The 19,260-nt window shown below is 34.2% G+C and overlaps 1 protein-coding gene across 5 annotated transcripts in view; it reads right to left on the bottom strand.

The window, feature by feature from the left end:
• Positions 1-19,260, bottom strand: part of GRIK2 (glutamate ionotropic receptor kainate type subunit 2) — a 365,941-nt gene that overhangs the window by 237,839 nt on the left and 108,842 nt on the right. For 4 of the 5 annotated variants that reach the window (XM_017818725.1, XM_017818724.1, XM_017818727.1 and 1 more), the window contains exons 3-4: positions 7,570-7,737; positions 3,422-3,679 (exon numbers count right to left, since the gene is read on the bottom strand). In XM_017818725.1, the coding sequence (XP_017674214.1) occupies positions 3,422-3,679; positions 7,570-7,737 (426 nt within the window). Of the gene's footprint in view, positions 1-3,421; positions 3,699-7,569; positions 7,738-19,260 lie in introns of those variants that run through there. The other variant, XM_017818728.1, reaches the window with a different exon arrangement.

Raw genomic sequence — 19,260 nt, 5'->3', positions numbered from 1 at the left:
AAAGACTCATATACTTAGTGCCACAATACCTACTCCATAAAATACTACCAGGTCAGAAGGCTTTTGAATTATTAACACCTTTGGCCATTATATGTTCATTTTTATTTTTATTATCATATCTCCACTGTAAAAGACTGCATGTCTTCTTACTGAGACAAAATAGAATTAACCTTTCTAGTTTATTCATCTACTTAAGCGTATTTGTACAGTCTTAACTCCTCCTCATTACACTGTACTCAACCTGATCTTTACTCACTCCACTGTTATTGATCATATCACTCTAGAAACATCTCTGTACCTGTTTCAGCATGACACGACCTCCATTTTCTCCTGTGCCAAGTTATCCTGCATTCTTCATTACAGACTCCTGAACACGAGGCAGGCCTGATCAGCACAGAAAAACCCAGCATTCTGAGATTCAGACTGGCATGAGGAGCAATAACTGGAGACCATAGATTAATCTTCTCTGATTTAACCATTTCTGCATCGTAAAGCTTGGGGCAGGGTCTAGTTGCTACCTACAGTAGCGACTTACTTATATCTTTTCTCAAATTAATAGTGAGATGCACAGCTATTCCTCTACTGAGAATACTTCAAGGAGCAAGACAACACACTAATGGCTGTTCTTAGTGGTAATCTCTTAGATTATTGCAAAGGGAGCCTGGGATTCCAAATTTTCTCTTTTATTTCCAACCGGGCTCTAAGCAAGGATTGACTATATCACCTTCATACCACGCAGTCTCAGCTCAGATTGGATCCACACCAAATACAAGTAATGGCAGTGTATTTTACACATCTCATAATATCATAAAAAAGTTTGGGTTTGAAGGGATCTTAAAGTTCATCTAGTTCCAAAACCCCCATCACAGGCAGGGACACCTCATATTAATGTTCTGAAGGCAGCTACGCTAAGGGTTTAAAGATACAAAAAACCACAAAAGAAGACTGCATCTACAGTCACGTAGTAGCAGGAAAATGCTTTGCTGTCCATCAGTCACAGTCTTCATACAAGATAGAGGCATGGGAAATTGCATATTGTTGGACACAATGGTGCTGTCAAGAGGCAGCTGAAGTGTGCACTTGAAGTATCAGTCTCCAGTGTATCTCTGCAAATGACACTGGAGTTAACATGGGCTTTTGCTGACTACAAACTGTCAAATAACCACAGAGCTTTTTTCATTTGTGTTTACTCAAGACGATATATCCCATATTGAAGGAATGAAGAACATTGACAAAAAAGTTTTTTTAGAATGCTTTGAAGTGGATGAAGTATCTGTCCTTTATTATTATAAAATTTTAGCAATTCCTTAGAGAATTCATAAAACTGAGCCCTAAAAATTAAAGATAAAAGGACATACTAAAAAGTACAAATAAATAAATAAATAAACTAATGAAATCATGCTTTCGCTCAGAGTGGACCTAGAATATACCTTTTAGTATATGGGTGACACCCACAATTTATTCGAGAAAAATCCCAACCTATTTTATGCATGCTTTCTACCTTTTCTTCCTGTCTATAATAAAGGCATCATTTCCCCTTGTATCCATGTTTATAAAGTAATAATAGAAATACATAAAGCAAATATGACACCACCATCCCTCCCTCCAAAAAAAATTAGTCTTAGCAATTATTGCTGTAACTGCTATACCAACATATTATTGTCTTGACAAGGATGTCCTTTAGGGAATTGTCCATTCAGATAAATGAAATCCATAACACTAAAGTCATCATAAAATAAGGCATGCGTTATCATACTAAACCTTTCAACAAAGGAGTGTAAAATGTGGGTGATTAAAAGAGAAACAAAGGAGAGGGAATTATCCATCTTACATTAAGGAATCACTGGTCAAATGGAAGAAAGGGGAGAGAATTACTTGAAAATATTGAGCAAAGCAGTTTTAAGGTATTAAAACACGAATTTTCTAACTGAAAGGACTGTTTTAAAAGGCAACTTGTTTTGGAAAAAATAGTTAGCCTCAAAACTATTTTAATCAAGGGGAAATTTTTCCAATTTATGTAAACCTAAGTCAATAACTGTCACTAAACAAAAATTACTTTTTTTCAATCGTCATATGATTAAAATTTGAGGCTTTTTTTCACTTATTTCCTATTTCAGAACAACGATGGAAAAATTTTAAAAATAAGAAACAGGCTACATATTACATATTGTAAAGCTAAACTTGAAATCTCTTTGATTACCTGAGGCTTTTGGCTACATCAGCCAACATACTAGGGAGGCAGTCTCTAAGCTTCACTGCCTTGCATTTTTTTAAAAGGCATAAAGAAAAAAATTGGTTATAAAGACTTTTATACACTGCCTTCTCTGCTCCCTCCTCACCTTTTGATATCCATAAATGCATCTTATCTGAGCTTGAACAGTAGGCGGGTGTTCTGTCCTGCAGTAGTAGCTGCTGTTTATCTAGCAGAGTTAGTCTCCCATACAGGTACCCTAACAGGTAACACACTGTTTCTTGATCGAATTTTCTTTTATTTTAGATTTGGATAGATAATAGCATTATGTAATAAGGACATCAACAGTTTTCCAGTTCCTTGAACCATGAGAAGTGTTTGAGGATCACCATGCTCTTTTCCTAGCAATGATGGATCAACCAGCATGGAAGAAGTTAGCAACATTTCCAAGAAGATTAAATATATCTTTGGCTAAGTATCTTCCTTGTATCTTCCATTACAGTCAGATTTTCCTCTTAACCAGGGTCTTAGTTCTGACCACCACTAGACTTAAATGAAATTTAAGTTTTACAGCACTTTTCAAAGATGACACTGCCAAGGCAAAATAGAAGGGCAAAACAAATTGTAGTGTGACTAAAGGAAAAAAAGCAAACTGGTATATTTCTGCTGGAAAGGCAGACATTGATTTTTAACTCTTGTAATTAATCTGCAAAACAAGCCTCCGAACTTCCTGTGGTTTCAGTTGCTAGCAGCTAAAACCAAGCCTCCTCCTTCAATTCTATTTCAAAAAGCAGACACTAAAACTCTAAACAAATATGGCATCTGTTTTCTAACTTAACCAATGACAGAAGCAGCACCAGAATGTAGGCCTTCTATTTCACTGGGCATACTAGTATATCTTTCAAGTTACCATATTTTTCTTCCAAGTTTAAGTTTTAAATAAATTCAAAAGGTGTTAGCAACTGTTAGGAGACTGCAGCAAACACAAATAGAGTGTGACAAATTTATTGACAGCTGTGAGCTCAAACACACCGAATTCAGCAACTGAAGCACACTTTTGAAAATACTTATGCTAATAAATCCACATTATTTGTTATATACTGGCTTCAATAGAAATTCTTGTAAATTAGTTCAGATTTCTTAAATTATGAAATATGAGTAGTGACACCCCTCCTCCCTCTCTTTGTACATGGGAATACATCTGAACATAGTCTAATGCTTTAGCCTTACCAGTGCTGTCATCATAAACAACAGTAACAGTTTTCCACTTGAAGAACTGCACAAGGTCAAGGATGGCACGGCTGAGTGAAGAGAAATCTGGATAAAGGCTGACATAGAAGGAGTCCTTGTTGTCTGACACCTGATGTTTCCAGCGGGTCTGGATATGTGGAACACCCAAAGCGTTGCAGATGGATTGCACAGCATTAGCTGAGGAGCTATGGGATGGTCCAAAGATGGCTGCCACCCCCAGGGACAGCTGATCACAGGCTGAAGAGGAGACAGAAGTCTGTCAATGATGAGAGGAAAGAAGGCAGTGTGCCAGAAGGTATTGCACAATTCATATTAAACAAAAGGCACTCCATGAAATACAACTGTATTACTGACAGAGTTCCCTTCCTGTGTAACACTTTCACTTGCAGATTTCAACTTCAGAATACATTTCCAAGCTTTCATTACAAAGTGATAAATATCAACACTTAACACTTAAAAAGCACTCAACTATATTTAATAAACACTTCTAGATCAGTGGAAGTCACAAAGGCCAACAATTGTGTGTCTTTTAAAAAGCACTGACAAGGAAAGAGATTTATGCTCAGCTGTACCTTACATTTGGAAAATGGCCACGTAGGATAGTATTCTAATCTAGTTTGTTTAAGTGTGAACCTCTTCCTCGATCAATCAACACTATTCCTACTGAGATCCTAATTACTCAGAAATTTTACATGTTAAGTAGCTTCTAGGGCCCGTGATTAGTTTCATTTAAATGGACATTTGAATTTCTGTATTTGAAAGGAGTCAGGTTGACTACCAAAATTTAAAGGCCAAAATTTTCGCTAAAATTAAATTGCTGTCTGCTAGTGGAAAAAGTTCAGTGTCCCTCCTTAAAAACTGGAGATGCTCAGTTTTGCTACACTTGTACTAGTACATAAAACTGGCCCTGAGAATCACTGACATGATATCGTTGCATTCAAATGGCTTAGCTATCCACTTTCTGATACAGATTGGCTCTACCTGTACTGTTCTTTGCCAGCCTCTGGTCTGTGTTATCTCCTACAGCATGTTCCAGTATCACCTTGTGAAATATTAGTTAGGATGTGCCAAAAAGAAGGCAAGAAAAAACAGTCAACACTGGAGACCAGTGTTTCAGCCCATACCCTACTCCTATGTCATTCACTACCATAGGCATAAACTTTATGAATATGCAGTTCTGAAAACAGATTCTGTGTTCTAAGAAAACAATTTATTTGATAGGGAGAAGTAATGAGAAGTATCTCCCTAATACAAACTAAATGCAAGTATTTGTATGAGGTTTGATTAATTAATACTGTTACTCCACCACCACTGTTCTTAGCAGCTGAGGAAACAAGCAGTAGAAACACATTTTGCTGCATCACTTTACTCAGCAATTCAAAATTAATTTTATTATTAGGCACATTCTTTTCAACTTGATGAAAATATTGCTGTCTTTCAAGTGGATTCCAGAAATTATGCTGGCACACCTTTTTATTACTGTAGAACACCAATGGTTTAAATGAACCTCTCATACACACAGGATCTCCATTGCTATTCGGTGTGTTGCCTAAATGACTAGCCTGATAAAAAAACATTTATGCTAATATTGCCCTTCCTAAGAGTAATCAACAAGCTTTATGCAAATGTCAGTAAATGGGATCACTAACAACAGCAATAGCTACCAGATGGCTTTTCAATGGGCTTTTTTTTTCCTGTTTCTGAGATTTGAATAATGCAATGCTTTCACACGTGATTTAATATAGCACTGGCTCTCTCAGGAACATGCCAATTTTTCTAGCACATTGAGGGATATTTTGTTGCACTTACATTATTCTTCAGTTAAACAGTATCTTGGAATATCATCTTGCCTTCAGGTTGCTCTTTCATACAGTACCTTTAAAAACCCATTAATAGTTCATCTATATTCAACTTCGAAAGTATGTGTTTCTAAGAGGTCTAAATAGGCTATTTTTGATTCAGCACCCGCCTGCTCACTAATGGGCATAATAATGAACCACAAAAATGAGTCAAATGCTCAAACCTCATTGTTGAAACTCTGCTTTGGAGTCATCATAATAAAATGAACCATTTTATGTTAACCTTTACCCTTCGATTCTGAACTAAAGCGCCTGTGAGCACAAAGGTAGTTTTCTGTATGTGAATTGATGAAGCAAAAAGCTATTAGAACTGGAAGATTACACAGATTTTGATACAGCCTGATCAGTAACAAATAAAGAGTTACATTCTCATCTAAGATCCAAGTGGGAAAAATGAATATATGCAATCTATTCAATATATCTAATCAATAGCATGTTGCCATTCTAACTTCAGCTATTATAGTCTAACAAAAATTAGCAACATAATATTAGGACTAGCAAACCCTAACTAAGGGCTAAAAGTAGTTTGTTGCATTGCCTCAGGAAAGACTTGAAGAATTAAATATCTCAGAAGAATTTTTTCTGCTCTCTACATCCTCCCTCAGGAATGGGAAGAAACTGTTTCATTATATTTCACAGGTTAGCATGTGTTGGATTCAGGAAGCATATGAATTTGGAGAGTGAGAAGGAAAGGAGAATGAAGGGGGCAGAATTAAGGATCCACCCATTTTTTCACTGTTGACTGAGATGGAAAGGACAGAGTAGTCTCTCTCAGAACCCACTTTAATCAAATATCCAAAACACTGGAATAACAACTCAAAAATACAGTATTAAAAGTGGGGGTTTGCCTCTTTCTTCTACCATATACTCACTTCTGCAAGAAACCATCTTGCTAGGCATAAATATTTAGCCTACAATATTTTTCATAAATCAAAGCCTCTTCAATGACCAAACTGTGTGTATTTCTGTACAAATATGAACACTTTCTCTTCTCATGCCTAAAAACAAGACTTTACATTAGAATTGTTCATTTGTCAAATAAACAGATAAAAAAGGTTAGAAAGATTAACTCTGCATGTTATAATAAAAGAGAATAAAAATTCCCATAAGTTCTAAACTGAAATTTTTAATCAGTATTAAATTCCACTTCCTCTGCATTCATCAGCAGCAGTGTTTAATTATGTATCATTTCTAATGTTTCATCAAATGTTTTTATTCTTAGCTCACTATAACACCAAAAATCCCTTATTGTATAAAGTTTTCAGTCTTCAATACTTGGGAAAGGCATGTTGGGACCAGATCACTTAGCAAATTTAGGCTAAAAACCTGTCATAAGAAGCACAGGCTTACCTTCAATTCTTTCACCCTTATTATTCTCTTTTTAGGGATAACATCCATATGCTATTAGCTCTTCAATTTATAAAAAAAATATTTTTAAAGAACACGTAATACAGAGCAAAATTCAGTCTTACACCAGGCTTTGTATTGTCTCTTGCAAATACATATTGAACTTTTTGGTGTTTGCACTTCCTAGAATACAGCAATGAGGCAGAACAACTTCTGTCTGTTGACATTGACTTGAAAGTAAAACAGTCTGAAAACTTGGATTTTTTTGAGAATCAAAGATTTGAAACTTTGAAAAATTTAGCAAAAATGTTCAAAATTACTTTTAATTTCTAACCCTTCATTAAACAAATCTTTTATACTTAGAGAGAAAATGCCTGAACTCAGGCTAGACATTCACCTGATAGCAATAGAGTACAGACTTGATATTTAGCCTTATTTTTATGCTATGCTGACATAAGATGCACAAAATTACAACTACTTCTTTCTTTTTGAAGTCCATACATGATTAACTATATAACGGCATTTGTGGAGATGTACTTAAAGTCATTGAATGCCTAAACCTGAATTCCAGGTTCACTAGAATTTGGAGGAACTTGACATTTTTCTCAATAAAGTCTGGAGATACTGTTTTCTCACTCCAAAGGAGCTGGTCTCAGAAACATCCTAATACATTGTTCAGCAAAATTTATTTCAGATTTTAAATATTTAAGGAAATAGCTTTTAGATAGGGTCAATGGGAGCAAAAGTGATGACGGAATTTTCAAGCAGTTACCATTACAGCCTTCAATAAAGCAGTTCCTGAATGTCAGCACAATAATATCACAGTCTCATTGCATATGGCTTCATTGGATAAACATTTTTTCAGGTAGGTAAACTGAGTCTTTGTTCCTCATTAAAAAAATGAAATATGCAAAAGGTTACCTTTTTTGGATGCTTCAAAACTGTCATAGAGATTTATCTTTTGAGTGTCATATGTTAATGTGGTGTTTGGCAGGAGAGTTCTGTTTCTGTTGATTGTGTTCACAGCAAATCTGAAGGCTAATTCTTCTGCTCCCATTGGACCAGATTCCACACACTCAAAAATGCCTCCTGGAGTGCAACAAAGACAAAAGAACAAAACAAACCACTAGTAAGCAAAAAGAGCATAAAGTAACATCTTTAATCATCCTTTGGATTCATCAGTCTGAATTGTTTCACTTAATAGACCTCATACAGTGTAACTCATGATTTTGATGAGGTTCTAGCCAAACAATAACTAAGCCAGAAACAATTAGAACTAACCTTAAGGAAATGTTTTGGGTTTTTTCCATACAATATTCATTTTACTATTGCGAATGAAAAAAGTGTGGCAATGTACACTAACCACACTATTTAGAAGCAAAATAAAAGGGAGATGAAGAATATTTAATTATTTTACATAGTTAAGCTTGAAATGAACACATTTACTCCTTCCAGATCTGCCACTACCTGTTTGCATGTGCAGGCAGAAGGAAGATTTCTGGATTTTTCTTTTCTGCTATTCTAGACTTATGATACATCTATAATGAACAGGACAGTTCACTGGAAATGCAACACACAAAGGTGTATGAAACTGGGATGCCTCAGCTTGTCTCCAGAAATTAAGAGGTATAGGTATTTTAGCATGACTGTTTGACTGAATTGATAAATATGTTGAGCAAAAGGTTCAAATTTTGCTCTTTAGCCTTGAGCTGCATGTGGATGCTAACTTCAGCAAATGCAGGAATCAAAGCAATTGCATCCTGCAAAACCTCTCTCATGCGATGACAGCATCTCCAAACAAGACATGCTACCAGAGTAGGACATGCTCCAAATAATAGATCATTTCTAGAACCAACCTTTCTGAGCAAACACTAATCTTAAATGAAGTAAATACATTCGTGCTGTGCTTCAGCTTTTCTCATTAATGACATATCATTGCCTATGAAATGTAAATTTATATAATTTGGGGTAATATAATTTATTCTTGGGTCTGTGAAGGTCAAGGATACTGTGACAATAAAAGTAATTTGAAGATATGTCCCTACTGTAGTGACATGGAATGCCTCGGAAAAATGACTAGCATCCTGATGGTCTCTTCAGTCCTCATATTAACAGCATCTGTCAATACTAATGGACAGCCAATGGCCATCAACTCAGGTCATTAATTACGAGCCAGACATTGTGCCTTCATGAGAAATGTTATTCATTCACTCTCTCCTGCCTTGAATTTATTCATTTCCTAAGTAATGTTCCTACCTGGCTTTGTATTTTCTTTAAAAAAACATAATATTCAACATCACTACCTTCTCAGCAAGAAGCTCCCAGAATCTGAATATATCAACTGAGTCAAACAACTTCACAAACTGCAGTCAGTTTCTGAATAGTCTTGTGAGTAATCAAGTAGATAAACTTTTCTAAAGCAAAAAGACTGTGTAGGTAGTATTTACTGATAGTATTAAATAGAAAAGTCATTTCGATTTTATAAATCTCCTGCCTCTTACAACCCATTTCTCATAACAGAATGGAGGTGTTAAATTTTTTCCTGCAATTGAGCCCTTGAATTCCCAGTCAGAGCCCCTAGGGACAGATGCTCATACAGTATTAATTTAAAAGCACAAGTCCTAACCACTGAGAAAAGATGTGACTAATAATTATTTAAACATTAGTCATTTAAAACTGGGAATGAGGAAATGATGGGAAAGGGAGACTCTTAAGAAAAATTAAATATCTAGGGAAATGGTCCAAAAAAGTTGAGCATAGAATGTATATATAATCAGTAAACAATATGAACAATACTTCAGAAGCTAAAGCAAAAGAAACTTGGATAATACTCAGGTAAATATAAGCTCAGTGCACTTCAAAATTGAGAAAGATCACATGTTTATTTGCACAGTGATGAAATATTAACATGAAAGGCAACCTACTGCTTTTGAAGTTAATGAAGTGTTCTGTTCAGGGAGAGGTATTCTGACAGACAAGATTTTGCAATGCTGAGTCTTACAGAATCTAAACATCACAATTCCAGCTGTGGCATATAGGAGGATACTATTTTGATTTGGGGAGAATAATTAAAAATTGCTGCAGAAATCTAAAAATTAAATAATAAATTATAAGTATAGATATCCAGAGACAATAGAAAGATATTTCCATAAACATAACGGAAATTAAGATAGATTTCATAGGCTTTCCTAAGACATCTGAAAAGGAGCTATTCGAACATGTTTTAATAAAACAGTATTACACAAACAGTTGTGAAAAAAAAATCTTAAACTACAATGAATTAACAAGGAAAAATAAACATTACAGTATCTTTATTCTCCTGAAGTTTTTAAATTGGAAGATTTCTGCTGTAATTTCAACGTGTTTGAAGCTCAGTAGTCTCCCTTCTTTATTCCTCTATTTTTCATACCTAAATTCTTGAGATAGGGAATTCTATGTCAAATATGCAGCCACTACTCTTCAGCATAAGAAAAAATAAAAATGAAATTTTATTTTGATCTCTCATATCCAGGTAATTCCTAATGTTAGTGACAGTCTATCACACAGTAAAACAATTTTATAAAGACGACAAAGCCTCGTCAGCCTGTAAGCGGCAATGATGTATGACTGCCCATATGCACCATTCAGTGGTTTCTTCCTTCACTCACTAGTTCTCTGTCCCTGTGATAAATGTACCTCCTGAAAATATTGCAGCATATGGTCTGTCTGTTTCAGATTATATTTCCATTCCTAAGGAAAACAGGGGTAGAATACCCTGTTTCTGTAGTTCTATGATTAGAATATTTTGCTAGGAGGAAGGAAAACATAACTTCTGATTCCTGCTCCTGAATATTTTCATATTTTACATTAGGTAGACATTGAATTAAAAATAAGAACCATAGAGGAATATAAATTAGACTATGTATTTGAAGTTTCCTAGCTGTTTTTCAAACTTTAGGTTGTCCAACTTCCACTAGGTTCCTTTCCTTCTAGTTTTATGCTACTTCTGCATCTCTCTGCTCAAAGAGCAGGGAAGAAATAGTTAAATATTAATAGTTAAATATTTTGGATGATGGCAGTTGTGAGTTCATCTTCACTCTAAGAGACTCAAATCAACTGGTTCTCAAAAGTGTGCCACGTCCTACTAATATGCAAAATGAAAATGCCAAGCTCCTCAGTTGTGAATACAGCTGTTAGCTTTGGCCAACCTAATGCTGCCTATGGGGCACCATCATTTTTTAACTGAACATCTAAACAGTTTAAATTGAAATCACACTAAGCAGAGCACAAGCTTAGACAGACACACATTTGCATTCTGAATATCAGAATACAGTAAAAAAACAGATCTTCATTCTCTAGATGGAGAGACTTTATACGCTTGCTTGGAAGTCTGTGTCAGGTATTTCCAGGATGCTCAGCAAAGACACATAAATGAGTTCAAGCATTGACAGAAATGGGAAGTTTTAAATGGTGCTTTTTCCATTGCTGCATAAGAAGTAAGTAGAAACTTATTTAGTAACTTTAAACTGCCTTGGACTTATCATTATGTTCTTATATTTGTTGCTGAGTATGCACGTAATAGCAAAAAGAAAACCAAACTTTGAGTATTTTTAAAGACAATGTCGTATAAATCCACTGGCTTAATACTGGGAGACAAACCACAAAGTTGTTATAGCATATTGTGTCATGTTGTTCCCTCCCAAGAAGGCTGTTCTTTACTGCTGCTGTACTTTATGCTCAGGATAGCCTTATTAATAATCAAATTGAGGAATGCACTGCATGCCTTCAGATAAGCTGACAGAAGAGTCACAAATCTTGCTATTGGATATGTGGACTAGCAGCCAAACCAATGCCTATCTCTGTCTAACAGCTTGGGAAATGCAGGTGTTGTCATTTGTCTTATTTTTACCAGAGCTTATAGACCCATGACTGGCAGAAACATCAGTTCTCAGATACAATCAGCAGCACATCCTAGAGGAAATGTCTGAAATTCCACCACTACCTCAAAACAGAGACAGAAAACTTAAAAGTAGTAAAAAAACGTGTATATGAATCTTAGCTTGCTTTAATAGTCTCATATATGACTTCTTCATTTACAGTGTTAATGATAAGGCAGTTTGTCTCTGTCTTATAATAGTAACACTAGGGAATATGGCATCATGTATCTACAGCTCAGTCTGTAGCTCAAAAAGTTTTACTGGCTGTGTTCAGTAGGTGACTGCTGTATAGCTGAGCACTTCAAGTTTTTACTGTCATAATAACCACTTAGTTAAAGCTCACTAGGTTTTTAGTAGTGATCAACACCTGAAGAATCACAGAGAAGAAGAATGTTTAAGACATGTCAATCCAAGCCAGATATGCAAGAGCAATTGAAAAACATTCTTTACATATTGTATCTTTGCAGTGACATCCATGATAATTCAAATTTCTTATTACTCTTGGTATAACAGAACTCCTTTTACAACACCCAAAATCCACTAGTACTCTTTATCAGGTGTCAGTATTGAAAAAAACATTTATATGACCAAGTTTTTTAACCAATAGGAAAAATTCAATCATGTATGTAATACTGATGCAGTAACAAAAACTACTGGGGCTAAGAAAAAAAGATAGCAATATTTTACCAAAAAGGACATAATGTAGATGCCCTTAATATTTTCCAAGGAAGAAGAAAATCTGAATTAGTTAATGAAACAATTTACAAGTCCAAAAAACCTGAGATTGCTTAAATGAAAAAAGTCTGCATTTTCCATCAAAAAAATTAGTAGAGTTGACATTTTTAGTTTACAAGTCATCCTGGTGTTCCCTAATTTTTAAATCATTTTCTCAAACACAAAATCCAGAGGGAAAAAAAAAACGGCCAGCTTGATACACATCTTGGCAAAACTTTTTCCCCCCAAGAAAAAAATTTTCCTGCTCTTATGTACCTAATTTGACAAATAATAGGATAACATCTTAATGATTTAACTTTTCATTTCCATTCTACAATAGGGTTCAGTTTGAAGATCAGCATCTTTGTGTTTGCATTATCATCCCCATAATTATATAATATATATAATATATAATGGGTATTATATCTCATAATGCCATGGTTACTAGACCATGGCACTAAGTGCCACATCCAGTTTAATCTTAAAAACCTCCAGGGATAGTGAATCCACCACCTCCCTGGGCAGCCCATTCCAACGTCTGATTATTCTCTCTGTAAAACGTTTCCTCCTAATATTCAACCTAAACCTCCACTCTTGTCCTAGATATAAAATTTACTTTCCTTTCTAATATCAAACCAACTTGATAGAGATCTTGCACATACACATACTAGCTATTAATGGCTATGATTTTTTTAACATTATAGCCATGTTATTATTATCATGCACCAATCTGCACAAATTTACTGACAGTTATGGAGGCCTTTATTAATACATTCTAAAAGGTACCATCGGTCACACATGACATAAACACTATTTTTTTAATGATAGAGTAACTTTTCAAATATAATAATATAAATCCCTATCGTAAGTAACATTATAAATGTGACTGAGAGCCTGGAGAAAATAACATTGCCCAATAACATTTCTTCCCATTATTTTACTTTGAAATCATACAAATGTATTTAAATTTTACTAATAAATTTGTATTAAGTTCTGTAAGAATGTAAATATTTTACTCCTTCTTCCTAATCCTGATGTGACAAACAGAAATCTCTTTTTTCGATTTATTATTTCCCATTCAGAAACCATGAAATCGCAGCCAGTCTTTGCTTAATAAACTGGAACATTTGTGAGAAAGGAGTAACTGGTATCTGCTATAAGAAACTTTTCCAAAAAGTGTCTTAAGACAGAATTCAAGAAATTATATCAGGTATTATATTATTAAAAGATATGTTTATATCTGACATGTTCCAATTTTGAAATTGGCCATTTGGTAATCAGAGATGATGATTATGATGTAGTGAGGTACTACATGAAGGAGAGAGTAAGTCAAAAGCATATTACTGAGAGGACAATGGACACTGTAGACATTTTGCAGAGATAGAACTGATGGCTTTTTAGAAGTGTGAATGGACTACACTTCTCCAAAAACAGGTATAGCCAGAAGGCAGGGAAAAGGCTCATCCAAAAATCCTGATATCACTGACATGGCATGTATGGTACTGGGATCAGGAGGCATGGTAGGTGCTGTGCTACAGTGACTGATTAAGACTGCTGGCTGAAGGCATTTTAGCCCTAATCAAGCGTGCTATGCACTGTACTGATAATCCTCTTTCAGATTCTGTTATGGATTTGAAAGCTACGGAGATTCAAAGACATCCTTACAGGTTGACAGCTTAGGCTTGTGCTTCCTATACAGAATAAAATTACATCTTAACCACTTATTTCTGTCTAGGATTTAAGAAACTGAATCACTTTCAATCAAGGTGCTAAAAATTGCTGAAAAATGTTCTTCTTTGCAACCTTTTCCATAAAGTAATGTAGTTTATAGAATTATATAGATTTAGAATACAATAGTGTGAATCTGGACTATACGTTGTTTTGATTATTCTTTTCAAAATTATATTGAAAGCTCTCTGAATCTCACTATAGGAACAGGTTTAAAAGGATCACTTGACAAAGAAAATGCTGCTTTATTTGATTTTGAAGCTGGTGTTATGTGGATAAGCCACTGTGGAAAAACACTTCAGCAGTATCCTTTATTCATTCTGAGTGTACTTGGAGTTTTGAGGAGGGAAGTAGGATCTGAAATTTCTGGGGTTTGCTTTCATTGCCACTGATTTCCTGCATAACCTTGGACAAGAAGTTTTTCTTAAAAATAAATATTTTTTTAAACATCTCAACATTGCAGTAGAGGCACAATTATTGGAAAATCTAACATGTTTTGAAATGAGATATAATTTCTGTTAAAGGCATTCATGTAATCAGTGCATGCAGGCATGATCACAGAATCCTGCAAATTTTGCACCATAAAATGCATAGAACTATTTGATTCAGCATCTAAGTTATCTTTTGATTGATAATGTAGTGTAGTTGCATGAAACTGGTAACTTTAAGGCATGCTTTTCCTAAAAGGATTTGAATTAACCACTAAGACAAAGAAAATTGTATATTCTCTGATTGTACAGTAAATAAAGGGCTAAATAACAAGTCAATGTTAGGTTTATACTGTTAATGTTAAATTAACTGTCCAAACAGAAATATTGTGGGGGCTTTTTCTTAAATATAGAGAAATAAGGAAAAATATGAGGAAATAGTGAGCGTGGATTTCATTTGAACAAAAGTTTCTCCACCTTCTAAAAGTGGTGAAAAAGGTTTTAAAAGGTAAGTACATAAAAATTATAAATATCTTCAAAATTGTTTTACATGTAACTGGATGCCTTCTAAAAAAAATGCCTTTTCACAGTAAGTGAAATTTCAGTATCTGGACCTCTGTGCAGAATTTTCTTCAGAAGTGAAATGCTTAAATGGTTATCACCAGCTTTAGAATATTGTGGGGTTTTAGTGCTTAACATTTAAATGTTCAGGAGTTTGTAGATATTTAAGTGATTTAAGAAAGTTCAAAAACTGCATTTTCATGTTTTAATTCCTTAAGATTTCCAAAGACAGAATCCTTCAGTAACCTGAAACAACTCTTGTTATCTAAATGGCAAAATAAAAAAAGACAAAAGGATATATCTGGACTTAATACATACATATATGCACACACATAGATCTATGTAACAGATGCAGAGCACCAAATGTCATTCTATGAGTGGTATGAACTGTATGTATGAAAAATTCCTTTTTGCTTTTGTAATACTTGTTAATAGTAATTTTTGGGTTAATGAAATTGTGTTTAGAATTGTGATAGATCAATTTGTTTAGCAGGACGAGAAGCAGAGGGATTTTGTTTTCTAAGGACTATATATATGAGATACAAAATAAAGATTTCTTGTCCTTCATATGGTATTATAAAGTAAGAAGAACTAAGTTTTCCAGTTACTTTTATATTTCAGGAAAATATTTTCAAATTTTAGTTTGCTACATCGTGTTTACCTTACTTCATAATAACACATTCCTACTTCCTAATGCTTCCATGTTACAATGCCTTAACTGGAACAGTTTATTGTTTCCATTACGCCCTTAAAGCTATTGAAATACAGATTTCCTTCAATACTGCTTGGAGCATTTAGTCACCTTTTCGAAGTGTTTCCTTACTGTATCACAAATTAAACAATTTGAAATCACTGCTATAAAAATGCTGTGAGATATCAGGAAAAGGTATAATACTCATAAAAGAATTTTAAAAAAGCCCTTCAAAATCAGACTGATGGAAGAGTTTTGAATGTGACAGACAGTTTTTGCAGGTGTAATTAATAATGTTTAGTTCAGTACTCAGATGTTGAGTTTCCAAAAATGTTTACATTAGAGAGTGGCTTAGAAAGTCATTATCTTTCCATCTTAGCAACGTTTTCATCAAAATCACTTTTGCCAAAAGTATTGTTACCCTGGTTAAAATGTGCTGCTATTAACATAAGGTTCAAATACTTAGAAGCAATTTTCAGAAGACCAAGGTGGGTTATTGAATGTTACTTAGGAAAATCTTCACTATTTCTGTCCCTAAGGTACCAGCTACTTGGATTGCACAAAACTAGTATTTTTGTATTCTCTCAATGATTACCTTTTTGAGTCTTCAGCCATGGAAGGAAAAAACCAACTAACCAAACCAAACCAAATCAAAAAAAAAAAAAAAGAAAAAAGAAAAAAGGGATGTACTGTGCTGTTATTTAGTGTTAGTGCAGATAAAAAAAGTTTTAAAAAAAAAGCTTATTTTCAAAAGCTGAGATATTAGGAGTTTCTGCCGCTAAACTGCAGATTTCATTTGAAAGTTTTAAGAGTACATTGTTTCAGATTCCTTGAAGTTGCCTGTTTCATAAGTTATAGCAACAGTGAAACAAACTACACTTTGTAATGTGTCCCAGGATGAATAACAATCTCAGCATGACTTATGCAAACAAGACTAGAAGAAGAAATTTAGACGTGGCTTTCCAAAGAAATGAACAGACTGTACTATATCAATTCCATAAATAACAAGAAAAATAAATTTAAATTCTCTTCTAAATATGACACAAAAGTTGCACAAATTTTGCCCAGAGATTCAGACTTCTAAAGTAATTCAATTAATGTGATAAATATCAATAAAATACATGGTAATGTATATGAAAGTTGAGTGCTTCAGAAACTAACAATTTATGGCAGACTGTCACAAAGAACAGATTCCAGTAGAATCTTGAAGTAAACAAGCAAAAATGTTTAATGAGGGTCTGTTTCAGTATGCTATATATCACATCTCCTGTAATAAACGAGCAGTTTTTAATTCACAGCCTGCAGTATTATTATTGGAGGGGCTGGGGGATAACGTTGTACACAAGAGAAAGTAAAAACATTTGATCTGAAGCACAGACATACTGAAAACCTTACATTCCTCTCATTTGCAATTGATTTGACTGTCACCTGTATTTCTTAGTAATTATCCAATTATCTTTTCCATGAGAGGCAAGGTTTTTATCTTCCTAATGACTGAAATGCAATCTAGATGTGAAAATGATACTACCATAGTACATGCTTTCACCCTGTTTTCATCTAAATCCCAAAAGTCAGCACTAATTGTATCCAGAGTTTGGGTTTATATTGATCATCAATTATATGCAGATATTTTGTTTTATTAAGACTCTAAATGCTAAGAAGTTATTAGCTAATATGATAATTAATCTCTAAAAAGTTGTTCACTAATTTGTCTTAATTACTGAATTAGAAGCCTCTTGATAAAAATGAAGAGTTGTTTTGGCAGAAAAGTGGAGTTTTACGCCCTGCCTTATCTGAACCCTCTACATAGATTAACTGTTATTTTATATAAAGCAACTTTTCCTTTCTATTCTCTCTTCTATATATTTTTCTAGTGCATGGCCAAACAGATACATCTTTAAGCAGAATACTATAATCCATGACCACAATATCTGCTTTTCTTTTTTATTTACAAGGATATATTTTTTCTAAAAAGTCTAAAATGCTTTAAACTACTCTATCCACAGTGAAGGCTCATATTTGTAACAGAAGACTAGGCAGTAAAAATAATCCGTGTTTTTCTTCTATTTTATATTTTTCAAGCAGAAACTATTTTTCTCATCCAGTACAATCCCATGCTGAGGCCCTTTATATACCTTATAGCACCTACATTGTGGCAGTTGAATCCCATTCACTGACTTGGATTCAGTTTCACCTGCAATTATTTTTCTTTAAGATGGATGTCCCTTATGAGTTTGTTGTTGTAAGCAGTCTTTATAGTATTCCTTAAAATGAGATTAATTGTATGTTGAAAGTACTATTCAAAAGAGGTCAGATTTTCCCACTGCCCTTCATTTAACACACAAATGCAACATTCTTAAATACTCTTGTAAAATCCTCAATGACTTCCAGCAGGTGAACCTCATTAACTGTTACTCACTAGAGAAAAATTAAAATCTTGTTTCAACAGCCCTTCTGAAGATGATACACAAAACAGATGCATACAAAGAGGTATTAACCCCTATCATGCACACCGACATGAATCCACATGAAAAAAAAAAAGTACATTATGTCCAGATTTGCTACTTTTTACACACTTGGGAAAACTAAAATTGATGTTTAGCAATGACCGCTCAAAAAACTTATAGAAAACAGGTTACATAGAAGTAGTCACCTTCGGATCCACCTAAACAGAATTTACTCCCTGAACTAGAAATTAAGTTTCATTAAAACAGTATATACCCAGAGATAAAAAATAAAATTAGATTTATTTATGTGAAAATAATTTTCTGGTCTTTTAGAGGTATGTTGAAAATATCTGTAAAGATAGACCTTGCCCACTAAAAGTTATACCCATGATTCAGAACACACTTACATGTGCAAAATTCATCCTACTGTTGAAGAGTCAGACTGTTGAACTTAATACAATAGTTCCCACTATAGTAAAAAAGAAAGGCACATACAGAGACTGATTCAAAATAAGCAGACTGGAAGGCTCTTGGTATCGGTTCTTTATCTTCCTTTATGTAGTCTGCTCTTCATATAGTTCAGATAAAATGAATTAAAGATTGTCCTTCAAGCCTCTTATTTATTGGTTCTCCTCTGAGCATATGTATCTAACACATGTGGGAGATAAGTGCACATGAGCCACCAACAATATAAGGTCCTGCAGCAAGACCTTTCTGACAGTACACTCTTGCATTCCTGATTAATTTTGTATTTACACACCCATGTGTTATTCTTTACCAGGTTCCCTTTGTTACCGCATTGTTTCCCTTTGTTACCACACCATGTTTATTTTTGTATCACCGAATGCTGGTTTAGTTGTTACTGTGGCTTAATTGTTTACTGTTAACTGCATTTTGAAACAGACAGCTGTCATAAAATATCTTTTTTCTTTTATAAGGGTTCTTTCTTATAGTTGTTTTCCCCCAATAATAAAAAGTTAAATATTCCCCTTAATAGTATGTTGCAATATGTGCTCACAAATTATAGCTTTCCATACCCAGTCAGTAGCAGGAATTTCTTTAGAAACTACGCAGGCAGAAGCATATCACTCTACAGAAAAAAAAAAAAAAAAAAAAAAAAAAAAAAA

The sequence above is a fragment of the Lepidothrix coronata genome, unplaced genomic scaffold (genome assembly GCF_001604755.1).
Source record: "Lepidothrix coronata isolate B3197 unplaced genomic scaffold, Lepidothrix_coronata-1.0 Scaffold70, whole genome shotgun sequence".
NCBI lineage: Eukaryota > Metazoa > Chordata > Aves > Passeriformes > Pipridae > Lepidothrix > Lepidothrix coronata.
This window is presented reverse-complemented; position numbering and strand designations above follow the sequence as displayed.